Raw genomic sequence first — 25,595 nt, forward strand, 5'->3', positions numbered from 1 at the left:
GACAACAAGGGTAATGGTGAAATGCTTTGAGGATTAAAATGCTTTTAGGTATAACAAATAACTTAGTTGAATATAACAGTTGGTACTTGTATGGTATATCTTTGGGTGAGGTTTATTAACATAATGGATAACATTTTTCTATATATTTCTTAAGATTATTGAAGTGTTTTTTGCAAGAAATGAAATTGGTTTGTCAAAAAGAAAATATAATGGTAATGACAAACTGTCCTTGCCTAGTCATTATTTTGATAACATGTTTTCCCAGACATGTCTGCGACAGAAGAGTAAGTTGATAACGTTCATTATATATCTGTTATGAAATAATATTTATTGTGGGATGTTCAGAATGACGCTGGCCTTCTGTATAACTCTATTCATTCATCATTAGGATTCTTTAGGAGCACCGTAATCGACAAGCGAAAATGACGTTCAACAGAAGGGGCCAAAATTTCTACTTATTCAATAATATCACAGAGTAAATTTACCTGAATAAACGTGTAAATAGTTATTTTCGATACAAGTGCGAAAATGAGGAAATTCGAATTACCTATTCGCACGAGTATCGAACAACGTTTTACAGTACATATGGCACTTTAAAGTTTCGACATACGCACGAAAAGTGCTATTTTACGCACTAGTATGTCCCATATGTACTGTAAAAATAGTTTTGTCACCAGATTTTCAACAGGTTTGTAGGAACTTTATGGCTATCTGCACTGCCTGATTAGTTTACATTTTGGTCATTTCTATTGAACGAGTTTGTACGTGAGTGTGAGTAGATATGAAATGAAGGGGGTTGTATCAATGATATTATATAACCATAGATAGGTTATACTCATACTTGAGGAGCACAAAAAATACTTCCATATTTATTTCTATGCCTACGAAGAAATCTGTTATTTTTGATTAATTTTCTCATTCCATCCATCTTTGTCACACTCGTTGTTAAACATAAGGTCGACCCTTTCTGTTTCGGTGTGCGGGAGCTCGTTAGCACGTGCACATTCCTCGCTTGTCCAGCCGCGACTAAAGGAAACTTGTCCAATTTGTCACAAGTTAAGCGCTTCAATTTTGGAACGCCTATAACCTATCTTGAGTTATAAATCATTGGGTTGTATGGGTTGGGCAGAGAGGTACCAGGCGAGTGGCGTGGCGGGCTGGCGTGCGCGAGCGTGCCGCGCCGGCGGAGGCGGGCGGCCGGCTGCACCGCCGCGACACGCCGCACCACCTCAAGAACAAACGCGTCAACCAGATGGACGCGGGCCGCGCCAGAGACCTCATCGCTCAGGTGCGAGTGACACCGACCGAACAGATGTATCACCATGGGCCGGGTGCATCAACCAAAATCCTCTATAAATTTGTTTATACTAATAGTTTAGGCATTTCTGTACAAGTAGTTTCGAACTTTTATACTCTTTTTACAAGCAATTAGATATTTAATTTGCCGTGTTTGTATATACTATGGTTGGTCCGAAAGTTGTTAGTTGCTCCGGTACTACTCGATGTGATCTGAGTATGTATTATTTATGCCATTTTCGGGGATATTTCAGTGCTTATCGAGGTAGTCTAACGTTATTATTAGAAAATGCTGGTTTAAATAATATTCAAATCGAATAAGTGGACCTGGAGCAGCTAACTTCGCACCAACCCACCCATGTTAGTGAGAGGCGATTGGAAGCTAAATTAGAAGATTGGAATCACTTCCTGACGTTAGATTGTGCTCAAAAGTATTGCTTATCAGTTATCAATGACATAAGTATTAGAAAGCTTATTTTAGGATGGAGACCAGAGGCTTTAGGAACTAAGTTATAAGTAACAACGCAACCTCCCTGAGCTTGGAGTTTCAAATAAAGAAAGAAAAAAAAATACATTTATTTAATATTTTAAAAACATTGGACAATACTTTAAAATAACACATACAACACAAACTAGATGCTAAACAGGATCCCCACTCAGCATTATGCCATGGCAAGCCATGACGCTGAAATAGAATACATACATTTTTAATATTTTTTTGTTACTTTTAATTTGTTTTTAGGTCTAATTTTACCTTCTTTTTAAGGTGTTAAATTGATGACGGTTGAAATTAATACATTCACTGCCAGGAACCAGTCTATTTGGCGCTCGTAACTTGCTCAGAACCCAGACAACCCATTAGGCGGGTTGTTGCTATAGTCGGCCATATTTCGAAAGCCATTTGGAGCCGATTCCAATAGTTCGATTTCAAAAATTATCTAATTTTTACTTTTTAATACATACGGCAAATATTTGGCAGTTTTACAAACTTTTTAACGTAAATTATGTTGCTGCTTAAATTAAGTAGAAAACTCAATGAAGTGAAAGAAATTACATTTAAACAAATTCATGAGGGCAGTTATGTTGGAAAATACTTAATTTCACACGTTCGTAAAAATAAATCCTACGTGTAAACATGTAACCGATAGACCGTAGATGAGCGTTTTCAAAAAAAAAATGTACATTTTTCAGACTTCTTGGGCTCATTTTACTCAGAATCATTTCTACATTCACGCCTCATACATGAAAAAATGTGTCCCAAGATTTCCTTTCCAGATTGTCACATTTTTGTATGAATGATTTTTTTATTTGTATGAACGTGACGCACTGGAAAAATATTTTTTCATACAAAAATTTGGGACTAATTTTCTTCATGTATGAGGCGTGAATGTACAAATGATTCTGAGTAAAATGAACCCAAGAAGTCAATATTTGGAAGACATGAATGAAATGTAATTTTTTTTGGAAAACGCTCAGATAATGATTACGTGGGTCTATATATTATGACTACCGTAAATTGACACCCATATCTAACATAGTAATCGTAACGAATTATTGCAAAGATTTTACTTAGATATTACACTTAAGGCGATGATAACTTTTTTTTACTGTCCACACGACGCGTATGGATGGTTATAAGTCTTAAGAACCTATTAATTACTTATTGCTTGATGTCACTTTCGAGGCTATCGCTTCCCACAGAATTTAAACTTATAACAATGATTAATTCGCGTTAGTATTGCAATAAGTAGGAAGAATTTTTGCCTCGCCAATAATACAATAGCCATCAATGTTTCCTTTGTCAATTGTTATTTATTAAAGTTAGTATTTGTTAGACAATTCTTATGATTAATTTTGGTAATGATGTATCTGGCCTAGTATTATGTGGTAAATCTGGGTCTGTGTCGAGTCATCGAGTGCATGCGGCTCAGTGTAACTAGTGCTGTTACTCGTAGCTCCATTACACGTTGTTTATATGCTGGATGTTAGTATTCCCTACAAGCAACATGCAGCGCTTCATCACGCCATCTGTTATTGATGTTTTTAAGACATAATTAGGACCTTTGTCTGTATATGCATCTCATATAATTTATTTAAGATCGTTGAATATGGATAACAAAGTTATTCAGTTTCTCAACGTGTAAAGCTACGCCCACGGGCACTAATGATAGTGGTATAACTAATGAGCAGAATGAATAGCTCGCCATATCCCACATTGTAAATACAAGTGACGTTTCCTTGCGAGAACATGAGATGGCGCCCAAATGATGTTAATTGAACTTACACTTACCCTATTCATACTAGATGTCACTACCGTGTTAATGAGACGCTCTTGAGAAAATAAACGGTAATGGTGGGAGCATTAATAGAGCAAACGTACAGATACGTGAAGCAAATGTATCTGTTTATCAAAGAGACGTAAAGCGCTCTAACTTGACGGTAATATATGTGGCTAGATAACTCAAGACATCCATCTTCGTGAGAGTATTTGCGAACTAGGTTTCGCTCGTTAGGGAGCTGTTTGAAGGGCACAGCTAGACCGTACACCAAGGAGTTCCTATCATAGAGTAGGTAACTTACTATACCTTGAAATTATCACATGAATGAATACAAAATTATAGCCTTTCAGTCTGGGGTCTAGCGCACTCGAATGCTATTACTGTACTTTTATGGCATATTCTTGTAAATTGCACTAACATACACATTATGCTTCATTACAGTAATTTTCTAACAAATTAATATTGCATGCGCATGAAAGCTCTTATAATTATTGTTGCCTCCCATGTCGTAATTAACTGTCTGATTAATTAACCTTTCTTTGTGTTGAGTAATGGCAGACATTACACGTTGAACGCATTTCACACTGAGAGTCGCATTTTAGAATCATTTATCATATGCTGTACGAGTGTACAGTCAAACCGGATCCTACTTCTACGCTGCGAGTTATCTAACGAACGTATCACTTCATTTAAAGGATATCTGCGAATGTCAATTCGTTTCCGGCATAATTTCCCTTCTTTGCAATCAGTGGCTTATCATACGGCTTCAACGTTCATTTCTGCTGTTGCCGTTTGATAAAAGTTTCTAACGAGGGAAACCATCATTCAAATAAGTAGGTACCTACCGTATAGGTTTTTAACTATGCTGCTCTAACTTTACGGGATCTAGGTGTTCCTATTTATGGTTACCTAGAGAATATTGTGTATCAGTTTAAATAGGTAGATATCTGTCAAATTGTTCCATCTAATCAAAAATCCCACATATCACAGGCACTTAGACATGGAAAAAGCGTGTGCTAGCTACGTGTATTGTTATTTTAGATAAAAGAGAAAGTAAACACTGAAATTTTAAGGCGTTCTGTTATCACTATTATTCAGTTTACATAATCACTGGAACGAATTCTGTATTAATAATTAAATATTAACTTATGTAATAACTGAGCTTACGTAAGCTATGTAAAAGGAGTAAAAGTTACTAAACTTGGAAGCTTGCTTAGCCGCATCCGTGTATATATACCGTGGTACATAATGTATATCTTGCAAAGGTTAATGTAATTAACGTTTCATGATACAATTATTGCAGATAGAATCGTGAGCTATCCATTCAAATAGTACCGGTGTTAAACTCAAAGTAAATAAGTAATAGTGCACGGAGAGGTAAAAGCGGACTCACTGGCCGCGTCGAAATTTGTTGTAAGACGGTGAATCGCAGAAACAATAGCGCCGTGAGACCTGCTTCTTGCACACTTCGCCTACGAACATATTAATACAAAGCGATCAGCGCAGCGGGTAACATACACGCTTGTTAAAAATAAGCTTCGAAAATCCTCAGTGTACTCCTTTAGGCCAAGCGGTTTCTTATCGCGAAGCTTTCCTACTTTTGCACTGAGAACCAAAACAAAACATAGAACAAATATAAATCTTAAGTGTAAATCTTGTTACAAATCGCTCCGTTTCTGTAAGCACGACCCAACCGTGGGTAATTGCTGGAGTGGTGCGGTGTTCCGGGCTGGTGCGCGCCGGCCCTCGGCTCCGCCGCAGCTCGCTCGGTAGACCCTCCGCGAGCGCAGAAATGACTGCTCCGCATCGTGCCGAACCAACTCGTAACAATGCTTCGTGTACCGAGATTAATCGATAAGTGAAGTGCCGCTTTCTCAATACTAGTGTAGTGTTAAATAAATCTGCTATAAACAACCGGCAATTACTGAAGTGTTTGCTATCGGTGCTTATTAAAATGAGGTGTTTGAAAGCGGCAGGAGGATGGCTCGCCCGGGTGAGATGCGTAGACGTGATACGGCGACATTCAGCACGAGATTTCAATTTAGATTTGATTGCATTTTGTTTGGCTTACCTCGCTTGTGTACTGTGATATTATGATCATTCCATATTAACAAAGCTCATTATTAAACGAAATTCAATTTGTCGAAATCACTTGGCATGTTCTCTATTCGAAGATAAGAGTTTGGAATGGGCCTTAAATAACATTAATTTTACAGGCCATCAAAAAAAGAGAGCTTCAAGAGGGCCAGAAGACTGACGACGATGAAAATGTTGAAGATATGCCTGATGGTGAGTTCTAGAATAGTAAAACTTGGTTTAGTAAAAAGGATTCCAACCATGCAATTTTAATTGTGTAATTGTGGGTTGTAACCTCGGTCAATGTTGAGCTTTTGTGGCTTTGGGTCCTTAAACTACGTCCTGGTTTGAAATCCACCTGTACTAGATAACGTGTGCCAATCTTCCGGTAGTGCACGCTCTGCCCATGGATTAGTGCATGCCCGCGACATTATTTTACACGGTCGTGACCATGCGGGGTCGTCTAACGATCACGAGCGCAAGTAAATCGGACTCGATCGAGCCGTCACTCTCGCGTCACAATGCACCATCTCTTTATTTTTGAGAGAAATGTATTTAGCTCTCGAACTCAATTTGATCTGTTTGTTTTCTCTTAGCCTGTGTGAGTGTCATACTGCCGCTAAGAGCTGAGTCATGGACAGTTGTGCTTCGTAGTCATCACTTGGTTTATCCCTTAATGCATACTTAAATAAAATACCGTCTTGACGAAGCACCATAAGACGGTCCAGAAAATGGACTTATACCTACGTTTAAAAGTTCCGTGATTTCCGAGATAATAGAACTTTAATCCAATTAACTTCAGAAATATCTAAATCAGAAATAATAAAATGTCTAAAACTCAAATTAACTAGATAGGTACAAAAACGTCACATTGTCAAAATATCTAAAACTCAGTATCTATGGAAAATATTTAAAATTATGTTGTAGTTTACAGTTTTTAAGCAATGAGTAATTAAATTAATTATCAACGGCATCCCAATTTTCGTCTTGTTACTATTTTTATTCTATACATTTATAAATACGTAACACTAAAAATACTGCGTGGTTACAATTTTAGGTACTATGAGACAGTGTCATTTTGATCTTTGGGCCTGTCAACAAAAGGCTTTTTTGAATTTTGGTAGGTAATTATGAAACTAATGCATTTTCACTTTCAGTCTTAATAATAATTCGGTATTTGAAGTTATTGTTAATTCTACCAACTATACAATTTGGATATCGGATGTAATGTATAAATGTTATTATGACATTTTATTGTATTATAAGTCATTTTGGGAATTTAGGCATTTTGGAACTAAGACAATTTGAGATTTAGTAAAATATGTAGAAGGACATTATGATATTTGGCTGTAACGAACCGGAATCGTTTCCCGGCTACACATTTACACAACAGACGTCTACACAATGCAGTCTAGCTATTTGAGTTATAAAGCGTGTCAAAGAATACATACCTACTCACAAGTCACTCTCATACAAACATAAATTTAAAACTCATTATTTTCTTATGCTGCAATCGGTTTTGAAGGCCCTTGATCTTAAACATCAGACGACATGCACCATAAAGTTAGAAGCTCAATCCTGTTCACATAAATACAGCTGTTCTTAAAATAAACTTCAAGTAGGTTTGTTCAGTGCTGCTTCCTGATACTGATTGCCGTGTTAAGGATTGCTCACGAATATTTGCGTCCGTTGTGATCGGTATCAAAGACAATTTAACATTTTTGTACCTTATTCCCCTGTAAGACGTCGAAAAATGTATACATATCTTTGACATTCTCGGTTCAAAGGAGCTATCGCGTTGTTATCAGCTTATCTACCGCGCTCGGCGTGCCATTTCGCTCCGCTGAATGAAACCCCGCAGTATTCGTTCCACCTGTGCCGTTTGTACCTGATTCCAACCCTAACTAGCGAAAATAATATACGACAGCCTGTAGCGCGTGACACACAACTCACTTGTGTAGGAACTAGGTGATGTGTAACCAAGTGATACGTTGCCAGTGAATGATTCATTCTCGGTTTGCATACCTACGTCTGATCAAAACCGAGATGTTAGTCTGTGTTTTTATTTTGTGACGGTTGTTAAATGTGCGGTGGTGTTTTGTACCGGTTAAGTGTTAAAAACAAATCAAAGTGTTTAATTTCTTGAGTATTTCATCCTTGCGTAGCACAAAACAATATAAGACAATATGTATTACGCTTTGCTAGAAACCTCGCACCTACGACGACGTATGAAGGTCAAGCTCAGTTATTGTTATGTCGTTAGTGTGCCGTACTGGTAAACACAGCATGACATACTCTTCGGTGACAAACGGACTGTACAGTGTACATTGCCATTTTCTTTCCATCGTTACCTTGTATTGCGGAAGCGTTGATGTGGTCTATTTCCTTTTAAATTGAGGGTTCCTTTTTCTTACATGACCTGACTTTCACTGTGCTTGCAAACGCAGCAATTGGCATTGGTTAGCAAAGGTATAAAAAATCCGGTAATAAAATATATGACGTAAAATCTACCACCAGGACCACCAGTCTGTAACGCGCTCTTGTTAACATTGACAAAGGAATCGCCAGTGAAGTTATTGATTATTACTAATGCGATTTCTTTTCTCACAAAGCATTGGTGATTTATTGATATTATGTAAATGTTTATTGATATGAAATATTCCTAAATATATGTGATTTCTACAGAATGGATTCTAATAGTACCTATTTTATTATGTACTAAAAAAATATTTCGTTCTTTCATGATTCTATAAACATAAATAAAAGTAAGATTTCTCGGATTTAAATTAGAAATCATGTCTTAAGTCAGCTTTCCCACGCTTGGATCAAGGAAGTCCTCTGTTCATTTCGGAGGTCCTATGCTAACAAGCTTTTGTTGAACTACGCTCGGTTGCACGCCGCTGTGGTCATTCTTAGATAAAAAAAGTACCTGTTGATTCACAAGCAGTAACTTGTTTCCCAACACTATAACACACATCGTTACGAAACGTTTGCACTTTACGCCCATCTGATAGCAGATTAAGATCATATTTCTTATCCTCTCTGACACATACCTATTCGGTACGCTTTTCCTTATGCGTGCGGTTTGGTGTCTCTAATTTGATTTTATTAACTTGTACATACATCTGTATATTAGTTCTTCGTTAAAGTTTTTATATTTTTTCTTCTTAAGCATTTTAATAAAGCTTTAGGCAATTACAATAGAGCACACACACGAATAGGTTTTGGGTTCTAATAGTTAAGGATCGCGCCATTTTAATTGGATACATATATGCCCGTGGTATAGTGCAAATGTAACCATCGGGGAATTTTACGTTAGCAGTGTGTCTGTTTAATTTAGCCTTGCCCTAGTAATGCTGTGAAACACAAGGTAACGATTTTGTTCAAGTACACAAGTACATCCTAGCACGTGCCACACATATTGAACCTATAAAACTTTACTACATATTAGCAAACAATAGCTACTGACTATCCTCGTATCTTTAGGGAATTGAATACTCTTGTTTGTTCGAGCTCGAGATACTAAATATTAAACTGACGACATATCAGTCCCAATAATAATGCGAATCGTTACTCCCTCAGTTGAACGCCGCTTGGTTCACTAGGCAGTTGGATGTAAACTGTGTAAATCGAATTGACTGGAAGATAAACATTTAAATGTTAAATTATTTCGATTCAGTGATTGCGTGATTTTAGCTTATTTCTGACGGCAGACAAACGCTTCCCTCCAAAAATTGCGTGTTCAAAAGTCGTGCTCATTTTAACCGGTTCACGAAAAGTCTTGTCTGTGTCCGTCTCCCTATGTAACTATTGGTATAAATATGGATTTTTAAATTAGTTGGGATCTAGACTTTCTTATTCAGGTTACATGTAATAAAAACCTCTTGCCGTAAAAGAATAATAGGGCAATTAACTATGTCAGCAGGTTTTATGTATGCGGGGAAACGTAATTGATTAGCCTCACGATATATTTCGATGAATTTTCTCCCTTTTGAATTATTATTGTTACTTGTCTAGACCGGTTTGGTTCGCCGGGAATTGGCAGCAGTGCCTTTGTCTAAAAATCGTGTTTCGGTTAACTTTGTACCTCAGCCTCAATTAAGACTGACAACGGCGAGCGTGCTTTCGGGCTTGTGATTATTTACTAATACACCAGGGGTCATTACTCATCGCTCATGAAGAGCGTTGTAAATGCCATTAACTTTCTTCAGCCTGATACGTTACTTTGTTGTGCAATAGTCGCCGTAAGTTATAATTAATTTGTTGTTATGTTAGACAGCGCCTCGAATAGCGGCACTTTAAATGTCAAAGATGATCATGTCTTAATCCATATTTAGCTCATCTAATTACTTTTTAAAAGATAGTGGAAAGTGTAAAATAACAACAACATGAAAGATAAAAGATTAGAAGTAAAGTTAAGTATTCGCGGTGATGGTTCACTAAGTCGAAATAGTGCAAGAAGTAGTAACAGAAGCAACCGCAGCAACGCAAGCAACAACAGCCAACAGTTACCTGTCAGTGAAATATTTGCTACAGACCGCTTCAGACCGCCCCACAACAGATCTTTCGATATTCTCGACAAGTACCGACGACAGCCTAATCAAAGGGGATATCCGACGCAAAGCCTGCAAGCTTTAAATCACCCACAAGAGAATTACAACGGAAATGGATTCCATGATCGCAGGAACCCGTACATAGATTACACTCAGCCGGTCAGATCTTATAATCCCGGGCATCAAAATTCCGATGGACATGTTGTACCGCGATACCAAAGTGTGTACGTTAGTGATCCGGCTGCTCAAATTTACGGCACGCTACCTCGCACTCCGCTGTACCCGCAGTATCGAAACGTGCAGGAGCCAGGCCTCTACACTCTGCCCGCGAGGTCCGGGCCAAGAAGGGTCCGCATCAGTGACCAGGCTATTGTTCACGGTTACGGTATGTTAAATCGCTAAATCTCATTAAACATGTCCTATTAACTTGAATTATTTAAATGCTCAACTTTATTCGTAGTATCAGTTTTTTTCTAAGAATGAAAAGTCTTCCCTTACTAGTCTTACCAATTGACGTTTCTTTGGAAGCATGAACTTCGTTTACATGTACAGTCGGTATGTAAATGAATAACTTGTATTCTAACGATATAAAGCTATTTTCGATTTAACGAGTTCAGTGGCATTGCACATAGGTATTTAAATATTTATTTCATGCTGAATTTCTCTTAGAAAGCTAGTTTGAACATTAATTTGTGAGGCCTACACTTTAAAGCCCTTGTTTATGATCAATAATTTGTTGAATAATCTAAGCCCATTGCAGTTGTATTTATTTAGAATAACCAACGAAATTATACACGGATGTGTCAATTGCTACTCACGTTGTAAGCGAAATATAAAAAGCGGCCAAGTGCGAGTCGGACTCGCCCATGAAGGGTTCCGTATTTAGGCGATTTAAGACGTATAAAAAAAAACTACTTACTAGATCTCGTTCAAACCAATTTTCGGTGGAAGTTTACATGGTAATGTACATCATATATTTTTTTTAGTTTTATCATTCTCTTATTTTAGAAGTTACAGGGGGGGGGGGACACACATTTTACCACTTTGGAAGTGTCTCTCGCGCAAACTATTCAGTTTAGAAAAAAATGATATTAGAAACCTCAATATCATTTTTGAAGACCTATCCATAGATACCCCACACGTATAGGTTTGATGAAAAAAAAAATTTTGAGTTTCAGTTCGAAGTATGGGGAACCCCAAAAATTTATTGTTTTTTTTTCTATTTTTGTGTGAAAATCTTAATGCGGTTCACAGAATACATCTACTTACCAAGTTTCAACAGTATAGTTCTTATAGTTTCGGAGAAAAGTGGCTGTGACATACGGACGGACAGACAGACGGACAGACAGACAGACAGACATGACGAATCTATAAGGGTTCCGAATTAAAATGAGATCGTGACACATGTGTAGGTCAAGTTATAATAGGTGTAAGTAGGACGAGAGCTAGGCCAACCCTCCCTCGGGACGGACAACAATAGCTGCAGCAGGCACTCTCTCCCGAGTTTACTGGTGCGCTCTACTGAACCAAGCCGATATCAGGTGCAGGTCCCGCCCGTGTTCAGTACTCTACGCACCGCGCTGCGATACATAAACCTTCTACAATAAAACCTGAATTCAAAGTGTAATATCATAAAGTCGTGCATCATTTGTATTTTTTTATTTAAAAAAAGATTTTCTAAACATGGCAGTCACGAAATCAGCTGTGCGCGGCATCATGTGTTCGATGATGGAGTTCACCTTTAAAGCAAGTAAGGCACTTGCGTGACATGACATTCCGCTGTGCTATTTTTATCCCACATTTCTTTTGTTGCAAGTGAAAGCCACTGTTGTGTTGTTATTATAGTTTTATACATGTAATTTCCTTCAATATTCGTTAGTTTAATACGCTTTATAGAATAAAAAGTAGTCGTTACCGCTATGTTTCGTTCCGCTTGATATATTTGATGCAATCTTTTTGGTATGTGATGTGGTACGATAAGAGTCCGTAAAAGTTATTCTGGATACCGGTTGTGTTTTGAAGGCCGTTCGCAAATTAATAGGCGTCTTTTTGGCATACCGATTCAATCTGATGTGTTATGGCTGTATATGGCATAATAGGTACATGTGTAATGCACCTATTCATGGCGCAACAATGACGGTACTTGTCTTCTATTTCTTATGTCAACTTTCAGTCTTTGGAAAGTTCGCGTCGCATTACTTTTTTTATTATAAGATTGTTCATGATAAACGATGCTGATATAATATTCCGTCGCTAACGATACCATTATTAACAAAACTTATCGCTGTATAGTAATTTTATTCTATTGACGGTTATCAGATAGAAAGTAATAACGAGATCAGTTGTTCAGGCTTGCGGGATAATAAATTGTAACGGATGAGGTTCGTTCGGACGGCGCGGCGACGTGCGGCTCCGCGGGAAGCGCGTGCGTCGCGGTCGTGCGTCGTGCGCCGATGCCCGATAGAGAGGAGCCGGCCACGATTGGCACTGTGAACCCACAGGCTTTATTATAATAACAACGGCCTACTTGAGCCTGCCTTCACCTGTGCCACCTAATACATTACTATTAGATTATAGCCACCGCCTTGCACTGATCCTGAGGCAAAACCATACTTTAAACTGATACTGTTCGTCTATTGGTGTCAAGATTTCTCTTCTGCCAAGTGAATTGTAATTTAGTATTGCATAGTTATTTTATAATAAATAACGTAATCAGATTCGTTAACTTTTTACATTATCCGTTTGACGTTTTATTGACGTCGTCGTGAAAGTTGATGATATTGTCTTTTGGCCTTACAGCTCTTTATTTATTAGTTAATTATAATTCCCAACCTAATAGTTACGTCAAACTTTTACTATTTTTAGTTCCGTAGTTTGGATGCAGGTACATCAGCTACATCTATTAGCTTCACGTTGGCATTTTATCTCGGACGAGTAATCTTAAATCGGACTCACCTTTATCTCGCCTTTTGTGTCAGTCAAGCCCTCTCTAATTCATTTCATCTGCGTAAATCAATCAAATGCAAATCAAATACTTGGTAATCCCTAGCTTGAATTTCTCCTATTGTACTCCCATGACAGTCAGCAAGCTAGGGTTGTCGTTTTAATTGGATACAAGCAATTTTTATACACCGACGGTAAATATTTATACTTTTACCTACGTAAAGTGTCTTTCTTAAAATTACATGAGTAAGTATAGGCACGTGTTTTAAGAATTTACAATAAATTATCTACAATTCAATATGTTTTGCTTAGTTCGCTCAGCGCAGCCAGCCCTGGGGTCCGACAGCAGTGGCGGGGTCTAGGTACGATACAAACAATCAACGTTAGGAGCTGTTCTGTGGTTTTACATCCGCGCTGCGGTCCCGTACTTACTTCGAAAGTGAACCTGTGAAATGAGTTATTGAAGCGACTCGACAACACGATATCTTGCGAACATGATAGTGTAAAACTATAAATTTGTTGTAAAACTTAGGTATACATATATTAATATACTGCTCGGGTACGTCTAGATTATGGTGTGTAGTATGAATACGGTAGTACTGCACCGAGTCTACCGTATGACGTATCACCTTTTGCTTTTGTTGTATATTCAGATTATATTGACAAAGGTATCACATTTGAAGATACAATAATAAATTACAAAATGCGTATTTTATTGTACCTGAACCGGGATTTTTTATAATAAAAATCAGGAAATATCTATTTTATTTATGTATGCATAGCGCCTAGTACCAAAGTTGATCTGTGGAAGACTCCTTATTTTTAGTTTATAATTAAAATTCCGTTAAAAAAACGAATTGGTCCATAGTACATGACCGCTTTTGATTTACAATAATCAACAACTATAACATCAATAATCAAATCTCATTACCCCTATTGCATTGAAGCTACATCTCTCCAATCCAAGAGTCCGTATAATTCATACAAACAATAAATTCTAATTTTATGATAGCTGAATCGTACAAGACTATAAAATATAGCATAGCTGTAAACGCACTTCTATAAATTTTAGTATCCACCTAAAAAATAACGGTAAACCAGATCGTGTGACATGCCCCAAGATTTGCATCACCACAACCGTTACTTAAATCGCAGATGCATAAACGTTACCACGGTGAAAATTGTCCTTTCTCAAGCATGTTTGCTACAGTGTGATATTAAGTAGTCGCGATAGTATCCATTACGTAGCGTGCCGTATCTGATTGGCATCCTTGCATATAATTAATGATATGAAACATAGTGCAGTATGTGGACCACCGGTTATAAGGTTTCTTCAATTGGAAAGCTGAAAGGCATATCCTGCTCGGCAAATACGCAAAGCTTTTCAGATTGCACGCACCGTGTTGAACATTTTCTTATTTTCTTCATCATTCAACTTTAATTATACAGCGCATTAGCGACAATCTGTTCACCACGTTGTAACTTTCCTCTTTTAATTGAGATTACCTTCTTTGATCTCTCATAAATATTGCATCGAAGGTTAGTTAGGTTACCTATTAATTTGATACTACTTGAGATTAATTTTTAAAGCAGTTACAGATATATTCTAAGGGTGTTCCAATTTAAACAAAAGGTATTAGTCTAAAAGTCTAAATAATCAGAGTTAAAATTTAACACTTTAAACTGTTTTATAACTTATATTGTTTTGAAAATAATTGGTAGGTACTAAATTTATAGTAATCTGTTTTTTTTTGTTATATCTAGATAGGATTATGTAATGTCGTCGAAACTTTCGATGGGTATTTTATTGAGCCTCATAAATCTTGTCAATATATAAAGGACCAGATACCTAGTGCTTTTAAAATGAATACGTGCCTACTTAAGTCTTTATGAACCCTAACAATTTTATTACAATTTACAGTAGGTCAAATACCTACCTTACAGATCAAGTAATAACCGGCTAGGTATCTGATGCTTAGACCATACATGCTCTAAGATCTGACCCCAGGAACTCTTTTAGTTTGTGATTTTCACTACGTCTATAAAATATGCTTATTGAATAGATTTACAAGCGGTTAAAGTTGTTGATTAACTCCTTACAATTCTTTCCTTCCTCGTGCTAATATTGATACCCGAGCAAGAGAAAGATTTCCAAATCGAACCACAAGCATTGCGAGGGTTTCAAGGTACTTACGCGTGTTAAAAACTTTGTTATCTAGTAAAACGCAAGATTTTTCACCACACAAACGCGAGGAATGCTTACTATGAAACACTACAAATGAAATACAAATAAACGCTAGGTATTAAACATTTATTATTCAAAATCATCACTTAAAAGTCAATTCCACCGGCGAAATATTCTCTTTGGGCGACATAAGGAAACAACTCAATTTTTTTATCACATTACTTTATCACTCTTGTGGATAAAATGCTATGCTGACTATCTCATCAGTTTTTGATGAATATAAAAAAGATGGTGTGATGAAGATGAAAAAATAATTTCACTGTCCACTTCAATTCTGAATGATGCAGAATATACCTAATTGAAAGTGTTCTCGCGCTCGATACATGCATTATTAGATACGATGCAGATAATCGCCGGGTAATGCCGGGGTAAAAATAAAAGGAGCGTGTACGGGTTGTGACTTTCTATTTTTATACGAGAGGAAAGGACGCGGCGCCGGCGCCACAGCCTCCAGAGGTGGTTGTTGCGCGCGCATTCCGTCAGCGCTTGCGCCTCGGGCAGCGCGCGCGCACGTTGCTCATGTATCCCGGTTTAGTGATCACGATATATTGAATCGATTTATTTACGACAAAACTTCGATTACCGGTATTCGATTGATTTTTGATAGACACTTAAAATTATAATTATCTTATAGTGAAGCGTACTCTATTTTTGTTTAGTTCTTGAAGTTGGACAATGTCTGATCTGGAATGCATTAGGGGTTACTGGCTAGTGCTTGAAGTTGATTGACGTTAGATTATAGATATTATCGTAGCCGGTGTTCGCGCTTCCGCAGTTAGCCCGGCTTATAGCAGGAAGTGGCAGGACTGCCTGAAACGAGGAAATGGGTGTCATAAGAAGGAAAAAGCGTAAGTGCACTTTCCCTTAGGAAACCATTAACGAGTGCATTATAGTTTTATGTACCAGTCTTAAATTATTACATGGAAATGATATTTCATTTACGTATTATGTTTTATATATAACTATTACTTGGTTAGTTGTAAACTGATGCAAAAATTGTTGTACCTAGTTGATTAATTAAAACAATCCTTTATTTGAAAGTAAATGAATTGACACGCATATTGCATTAGTAAAGTAATACATGTTTAAGATGGTTTTAAACAGGTTACTCACCTTATATTAGTCGATTATAGCTCCTATATCCTATCTATAATAGAGGAAAATTATGTGAATGCCTCTAGCTAAAGAGCTCCAAAGATAGTTCAATTATGTTGGAATCGTCCGGGAGTTTTATTTATTGTTTAGGTGAATAAAAAATGGCGTTAAAAATTAGTGTGTTAATGTAACCAGTGTACATTTTTTTAACATGTCCTGCCAGTTTTCTGATATGTGCCGATTACCGATTTTAGCTTTTATTATCAATTATCACGGATTAAGAAATATACCATCAACATATAGAAAAAATTAAGGTTAAGAAAGCTACCTGTTTTTTGTAATGACGACCGTTAAACAATTGTGTTAACGAGTATTTGTGGTCCAACGAAGAATAACTTTGACCCCAGTATCATTAGTATGTGGAATGATGAATATATTATTTATTGGCATAATATTATAAAAATATGTGTCAAGTAAATATTTATTGTGTACCGTTAGTCGTATAAACCGGGGCAATATCCTTCAAAGGATCGGTCAGAGCATCTGTTGTTTTATATAAAACCCGCCACCCGCCCACCACCTGGCGGCGAGGAATCTTAAACCACATGTAAAATGCAATGGACTTCCTTAAGGGGACGGTATATGACGTTTTCGATTTAGACCTCACTTTGTGCAATCAATTTGTTCAATGAATGATTAATAACTGCATTAAATTATACGTAAATCTGTTCACGAAGAAGCCGTGTACCGGCTCTTCACGCCATATTTTTTTTATTTCCTGTAATTCTCTACAAATCGACACTAAAAGTGTCCAAAAATCAAAATATGGAGTTCCGTTTGAGCAAGACGCATTACAGTTTTGTCTTTGACAGTAATTGAGTTGTTGTGGGATTTTGAAGGCTAGATAACTAAACTACCAGATTATTATCTACTTATATTTTTACTCACAAATACAACACAGAAATTCAATCCCAAATGTAAACTTTCGTATAATTTCCATACATTGACGACATCACTCAAAACTCTTCTTCGAGTCAGATGGCCGTTGGCCTTGCATCGAAGCAGACGTGTACGTCGTCATAGCTCGTTTTTGACATTAATAAAGACATTTCATCATATACGCATACGAAAATGTATACCAGTAGATAAATTGTATTTCATAAAATAGGGTAAATAAATATAATCACGTCGAGCTCCAGTCAAATTTTAAATGTGAGTTGTTGTTATTTACGGGTCGTAACGGTCGAAAACAGCAGTAAATTATCCTAAAACAATACGATTACAATCGAATTTAAGTAACTTGTTCCTTCAAAACCCGCTTAAAATGAAAAAAGTTTAAAGACTCGTTTTACTGATTGGGATTGATTTTCATTATGCTGGTATCAATTTTGCGTCATTATAAAAATGTATATGACTTCTGTACGTCAATGACTTTTGATGTCAATTAATTGTAATCTTGTATTTATGTTAGAGAATATTATATGTTCATTTAAATATTACTCATCTATTAATACGAAGCGTAATTCGTTTAATACCTAAAGACTTGCAGTGTCTACACCTACTTTGTTGACGTTCGTTCCGTCTATGTATGCGGTTACGTAACGTGCTGTTCTGATAATCTTCAAGAATCAAGATAATTAATAACGGCAAGACCAGCATTTAGTACCAGCGAGTTTTGCGGATTTGGAGACCGAGATGAAGCTTACAGGCCAATATCGCTGCGGCCTGGCCTGCTTATTGTTATGTGTATAAATCGAATGTTATATTAATTTACTATAAAAAACAATGTTTTATTTCAATGACATTCTGTGCGTAGAGGTATGTATGTTTCGGTGATTATAAGAATTATGTCCACACAATAATCGTGCAAAGCAGAGACTGCATTATTTCTTTACGGTATAAGCGGTAAGGAAAAACTCATTGGTATCCTGGCTCGTACCAATGAGTTTTTCGGAACTTATGTACGAAATATCATTTGATATTTACCACTAGCTTTTCGGTGAAGGAGGAAACATCGTGAGGAAACCTGCATACTCGTAGTGCATACATTTGCGAAGAAATTCAAAGCAGTGTGTGAAGTCCCCAATCCGCATTGGGCTAGCGTTGAGATTATTGTCTATACAGGGTGGTCCAAACCGTGACGTCCAAAAATCGTGGGCTATCATAATGTACCCCATATGTATGTTAGCCGATTTTTCGTACTTTTCAAGTTATGATTTTTTAAGCTTTTAACTTTTCCTATGTAGGTAATATTCTCCGACCGTCCTTAGTCTGGGACCGACCGGTCTGAAAACCAGCGCCGGGCACCTAGGCCCGGCACACGCTGAGACTGGAACCCTTTGCCTAATACAAAGATCTTCTCACTTTTGTTTTGTATATGATAACAACTGTTTTATTTTATTATGTAAGTAATTCTAACTCTATTTTATGTTCATGTATGTGGCAATAAACAATTCTTATTCTTATTCTATTCTTATTCTTATTCCTATGAAATTCCGGGGTTCCCATACAGAGTGGCTGAAAAATAACTGCATTCCGTTGCCAGGGAGGTGTTGGGATTATACTGAGCAACTTTTATTATGGGACCAACCCCGAAATCGCGAAAAAAAAATTGGCTTTTTATACATTTTGGCTAGTCCATTTTCTATGGAAGGGTAATTTTTTTTTTCGCGGTTTCGGGGTTGGCCCCATTGTAAAAGTTGCTCAGTATAATCCCAAAACCTCCCTGGCAACGGAAATGCAGTTATTTTTTAGCCACTCTGTATGGGAACCCCGGAATTTCATATGAAAAGTTAAAAGTAAAAAAAAATCATAACTCGATAACTACGAAAAATCGGCTAACATACATGGGGTATATTCTGATAGCCCACGACGTGAGGAATCTAAAAAAAAATTTTTGGACGTCAAGGTTTGGACCACCCTGTATATAGGCTGAATTATTATTATTATTTATAGGCGGTACGGTACCGTTATTATTTATCAATACCGCTTCGTTTTGAAGGTACTATACCTGTTGAAATATAAAGTACGGTACCGGTATAAAATTGCAGCAGGTACAACAATTTTTTATAGGTGTACAGTCAGCTGCAGAGAAAAGGTACCACCCCTGCATACAATCTTCTATGCAGGGGTGACCTGCAGCTGACTGTACCTAAACCATCACTGACCGAGCGTAGGCGAAGGTCTCCGTTTCAGCTTGGGCAAAAATACTTTCGTTTGTTCGAATGTTCTCCTTTGCATATCACATTTCTCAAATATCTCGAGAAAATTTGTAAGCAGGTTCGGTAGTTGGATATAATTACTCGGTTTCTTTTTTTTTTATAAGTTCTAATAGGCAGAGATTGTCATAAAGGACTTAAGCGACAGTAGGGTCTGTGGTACTTAAGACCATTGTGATTATTCGTAGTGTCCGACCGAAGATTCGGTTTCGGTTTCGGTTTCGGCCAGTTTCGGCCATAAAATCATGTTTCGGCCGTAGTTTCGGTTTCGGCCAAAAAACGGCCGAATCTTTCGGCCTGGTCGAAACATACGAAATAGTACTTCGTATTATGAAACTAAACTATGTGACAAAGACCAAAAGTTGGGGAGCAAGTAGGACAACAATATTTATATATACAGAAATGTGTGTTTCGGTCGGACACTAATTATTAGGTACTTACTGATTACGCTGCGCCGCGTGGAACGTGAGGTGCGTTGGGGTAAGTACATACAAATCATTCAAGAAAAAAATCCCTTTTAAGATCACTCGTGTGTCTGCCCCTAATAGACTAATTCAATTGAAATTTGGTACACATTTTTCACATATGACAAAGAGTCGGTGATCCAAAGATGGACTAGTAACGTAAATAAATAAACTTTTAACTTTGCGGCCATTTTTTTGTATCGTGTGATATATCAGATATTAAATTGTAAGATATTTACTAATAATAAGCATTGGTCACGTAAATTATTTTTAGTCTTTTTTTGCAAGTATGAATGATATAGAACATTATTTCAATTATTTTTAAAATTAAGCCTATCCAAAGGCGACTTGGAAGATGTGTCATGGGGATCTATATTCGTTGGGTGAAAAACAAGTTTTTTTGTCTAATTATCGTTTAAAACTCAATCGATCGGCAATAACGCGGGCACATAAAACAAAAAACTTCTTTTTTCACTCATAAAACTCCTTAAACCTAATAAGAGCTAAACAAAAACAAGTGCGAGTCGGACTCGCATTCTAAGGGTTCCGTATATTAAGTCCGTCTCACGCTTGACTGCACATTTCTTATAGATTTTCCTGACATATATAGGTAAAGAACTACTTTGTGTATTTTTTTCAAAATTTTAGATCCAGTTGTTTCGGAGAAAGTGGGCGGAGAATGATAATTTTTTGCCTATTTTCATGAATAACTGCTGAACTATTAATCCTAAAATTATAAAAAAAATATATCTTTGAGATTCTTACAATGAGCTCTTTTATTTGATATGTAACACTATATAGTTTAAAAAAACATATTTTTTAATTTTTTCATTTACCCCCCCCCAAAAATGGCTACCGTATTTCAAATTCTCTAAAATACATTTTATTTACGTTACACGTCCATCTTTGGGTCACAAATTTACATTTGTGTGCCAAATTTACATATGTGTGCCAAATTTCAACTGAATTGGTCCAGTAGTTTCGGAGAAAATAGACTGTGACAGACGGACGGACAGACAGACAGACGCACGAAGAATTATATGTATATGCACTTATCCCAACGCACCTCTCGTTCTACGCTGCGCGGGGTTCATTGCCGCTCCTACCGCCGTAAGTGTAAGTACAACTACATCATCAAGGCTACGATCGAAGATAATCAGTTCAGCACTGAAATAATAGCGGTGGAATGCCAGTATAATATTTAATTATTTATTTTAACTTTATAAATTTAATAGCAAAATAAATAGCGAATATACGATACTCGTACAAGTAAATCTGTAAAGATCTTAGGGGTACATCAGCCGACATATATTATTAAATTTTATTTTGTCGGCCTTAATTAAATTTCCACCCTGCCGAAACTTTATTTATTTAAATTTTTAATTGAATTGATTTTTCGCCTTATGAATAACCGTATAGAGTAGTAAATAACATTTTACATCTGACTTAATGACATCTGGGTTTATTCGGTTTAACTTTACAAAACGCGTATCTCGACAAAGCCATAATATGCAGAAAATAGTTAACAATCAAATGAATTAAATTAGAATTTAAATACGTCACGTGTGACATGAACAGACAAGGAGAGCAAGATTTAATGTATTGTTTCTCTTTCTTCTTTCAATGGAACGTTTTTACAGTTTCTGTTCCTCAAAAGAGGTCAGTGGTTAACACTAAACTCAAAACGCTATCTTAAAAAAACTTGATTGGTCAATGACCTGTCCCAGTAAAGTGAGGTAGTGTGCGTGAAGTGCGCTTGTGTGTGAAATGGGGTAAATTGACAGAATCTGAAAATTTACCCACCTCTACCGTCACCTTAATGGAAGTTCACGCTCATTACAACACTTTAACGTACAAATATTTCCACTTATTGCGGGATGCAAATTATCAAAACAAGTTGTTAGCTTTCGCGTGGCTACTGATATTGGGGGTATAAAAAACACTTTGAACTGTTGTTGTTCCAGTTTCAATCTAGCTCAATAAAATGCCACACTGTATTATTTGTGCAAAAGACTTTGTCAATATGCTAATTCTCATTGTGAGCTAACCTGTACCAGTGAATAGAACGGCTCGTGCCTAGTACCTAATATTAAAATAGCCCGTAATTTCTGTTCAATAGAACCTGCTTAATAGCCATGTCGCCGAATGAAGGTGAAACAGTAATATTATACTTTGCCTATGCGGTCATCGCTCACATATTTAGGCGAGCCTAATATGTTGTTTGTTTTACGTTGTTTCGTAACTTGCAGTGTTTTGGTAGATGGTTTTATTTTTGGTTTCTTCAAGTGCGCTACTTGACTTATCCTCATTTGCTATTTTGTAGGCCTTTAGTGATTGTATCATCTCTCAATTTAGGAGAGTACAAATTCCTAGCAAGGTCATGTATTTCGTGAATGAGTTTACTTTAATGGGATGGGATATATGTTAGCAATGCTGTATCAAAGCGTTTATACGGTCAGCAAGTAAACATAAAGGGTCTTAGTTCAATGTAGGTCACATGAGCTGTACATGAAGTCATTCGTATTATGGTGTTAATGGTGTTATAACAACTATCGCGTCATTGTTGCTGTTGCTGCAAACAACAAGAAATTATCATTGAAAGAAATATCAGTCAAATCCAAATTTTACGTTGAATTAACACATCTATAGTAAGCTTAAAATTCAAACATCATATTGAAATTGAACATTTCTTACTACCAGACTAATCACGAAAGTCACAAAGCAAACTTCAAAAGCTAATCCAACGAATCTGCACTATTCTGCAGCATTAATATCTATAATGAAATATTAGCTGATTTTATTCCTTGATCGGACTCTGCGGGGTAGCGGAAGCTTCTCACAGTAAACACTTACGCCCATTAAGCTTCGCCGACTGCCATTAAATCAAATTGCCTGCGTTAATTTAATGTTAACGGCCCGCCTCTTACCTTCAATCATCATAATTGTAAGTTCTTACATTGCTGCTGCAATTTCTCAGTTAGATCGAGTTCCTTAGGTTGGTACGCGTTAACATTTTAGCGTTTTTTGCCATTTCCTAGTTGTTATTTCAATTGATTAAGAGAGTTAAGCTTACAAAGCCTATTCATGGTTATATCCTGTCATTAACAATACATATCAAATCTAACTGGTTTCTCTGTTTCAAGAAAATTGATGATAGGGTCGCTCGGACGTGCGAGCGGGACGTCGCTATAATACGCGCATAGCATTGTCTTGCTCAAACTTAAGAGCGACGTGCGAATCGGACGCAGTGTGCCGTGCCCTATAGATAGTTGTTATTTATTTAGTCTATCATTTTAGTGAATTTATAGTGCAATCCCAATTTGGTTATAATCAAAAGTAATTGCTTCAAACTGTACCTTACTGATGTTTATTACTACAGCATTAAAACGTAGCAAAGAGAATGTTGAGCCAACGTGTTGTTATTTACGCAAATTGAGCTCAAGCCGAGCGCTATTTGCTGCAGCATATGAACGCTCAAGATATAATCGCAAGATATGCACTTTATCTTTGCTACACGTGTAATCTTGTGCAAATACACGATAAAGTAAACTGTATTAAATCACCGAAACCGACTTTCACCTGTCTGTTACATTTCGATTGAAACTAAATTACCTCCATTCCTAGGAAAGCATTTCCATTAAAATAAGACTACTGTAAAACGAGAGTCACGAATCCCTCAGTGATATCACGACCAGTTGGAAATATAATGCATAGTTGCGTTATTATTCTATTAAGATGATCCGGGGGTGAAAGTATCGTGACTGATTGGCTATTGTCGAGAATACAACTCGGGACGCGGCTCCGATGAGCCTGGACCATGATTTCACTGCCCCTATGTTTGTTTATCTCATCAACTGTATCATTATCGTGAGAACAACTCTGACAATGCGTCAGCTCATTTCATATTCAAGCTAGCGCGGATTTTACCAAAAAATTTAACGGAGCATTCCAGGCGTCAACGACTATTTAAATATTTTCGATGCCGTTTTATTTCATCGACATTATTAGATTTTAACGATTCATAATCCTATTGTAATGTTAAAAGCATCAGTCAATGTAGCCGAAAGCGACTCGGAGAGAACGTAACAATGGATGTATCCACGTATACACCTAATGGCATCGTTTAGGGATAGCCCGCCAAAGCTTGGACGTGTGAAAGTCAAATTCTTTCTCATTCGGTGAACTTTGTCGCTCAATGTCGTGGCGAAATCGTTCGTGATCGTATGGTGACCTTGTGACACTGCATTATGCAGCAATGCATCCTTTGACACATTGTTCGTGATCTATTGTAATTTAGCCATAATTACCTCCAATGGCCGCTGCGTTTACAACGCCCACGATCAATTACGACTTGAAATAATTTAGCTTAACGTGTCTGCATTAGCAGTCACTAGCTGCACTGTTATTGTCTAACATTAGTGCACCAATTAGAGTAGCCGACTAAAGACATTAAGCTCGTTAGCCTATTGACTCTGCAAAGTTTCTCTAAAGCATTTATATAACTGTTTATTCCGACCGCATATACTGTTTAATTACTATTTTTCCATTGCGTAATATGAAATTCGTTAAGAAACAATGGTCGGTGCATAAAACGAGATAACGTGTCTGTATCTTCGACGTTCCAGTTTATTATTGATCGGCTGTTTACTGTTACGGTTCATTGCCTCTTTTAAATAGAGCTGTCCCTTCCTGGTCGCCATACATCTACATATATAGATGTTATTATCAATTTAAATAGGCCTCAACCTGTATGAGATTAATTATAGATATAGATACGGTATCAGAACAGTTAATATATACGGTAATTATAAGCTTCATTTTATGATTACTAAAGATCAGGATATACCTATTTAGATCTAAATTATGTCATATTTCTTGTGAAAGTGTTGATGAGCCGTTAACCATATGAAGCTATAATGACTATCATTAATCATATTAAAGTCGTATCATTATAGCTTTAAACACTATTATCAACCCTTATATGTAACAGAAATACAGTTCTTTTAACCTTTTTAGTTATAAATAAGAGTGGATCAACTATTTCTTGTTGTTATTCCGTCCGATCAATCAAGCGGCAATTGTTGCACAGTTTGTTAGAAGAACCCTTATTGTGCTTGGTAGATGGCTCATTATAACTATCACAAAAATGCATGTTTGGTTAATTTAAATGCCAGAAAACTAGGATGTAAAGAGTGATTCATGCGACCGTTACCATAACAACGGGTGACAACTAAAAGTTGATTCACCTACACCTAAGCAGTAAGCACTTGTACTCATCTTGTACTCTTCATTGTATGGCATAAAGAGAGCTGAAAAAAATATTGTGTTAATAGTTAATATTAAACCAAATTAATTCGGTTTATTCGTTGGTGAAGTGGTTTTTAATAGAAAATGTAAACTTTACCGACATATATACAATAAGGCCA

At 36.8% G+C, this 25,595-nt stretch overlaps 1 protein-coding gene and 1 long non-coding RNA gene across 2 annotated transcripts in view; one reads left to right on the top strand and one right to left on the bottom strand.

Annotated features, from left to right (window-relative positions):
* LOC134658697 (protein lap4) overlaps nt 1-25,595 on the top strand; it is a 122,471-nt gene that overhangs the window by 59,878 nt on the left and 36,998 nt on the right. The window contains exons 12-13 of the mRNA XM_063514352.1: nt 1,130-1,288; nt 5,792-5,864. Of these exons, the coding sequence (XP_063370422.1) occupies nt 1,130-1,288; nt 5,792-5,864 (232 nt within the window). The remainder of the gene's footprint in view (nt 1-1,129; nt 1,289-5,791; nt 5,865-25,595) is intronic.
* LOC134658798 (uncharacterized) lies at nt 16,006-23,221 on the bottom strand. The gene is made up of 2 exons (XR_010097737.1): nt 23,097-23,221; nt 16,006-16,202 (listed from the first exon to the last, which is right to left on the bottom strand). It is a non-coding gene; the product is annotated as an uncharacterized LOC134658798 (long non-coding RNA).

The sequence above is a fragment of the Cydia amplana genome, chromosome 2 (genome assembly GCF_948474715.1).
Source record: "Cydia amplana chromosome 2, ilCydAmpl1.1, whole genome shotgun sequence".
Lineage (NCBI taxonomy): Eukaryota > Metazoa > Arthropoda > Insecta > Lepidoptera > Tortricidae > Cydia > Cydia amplana.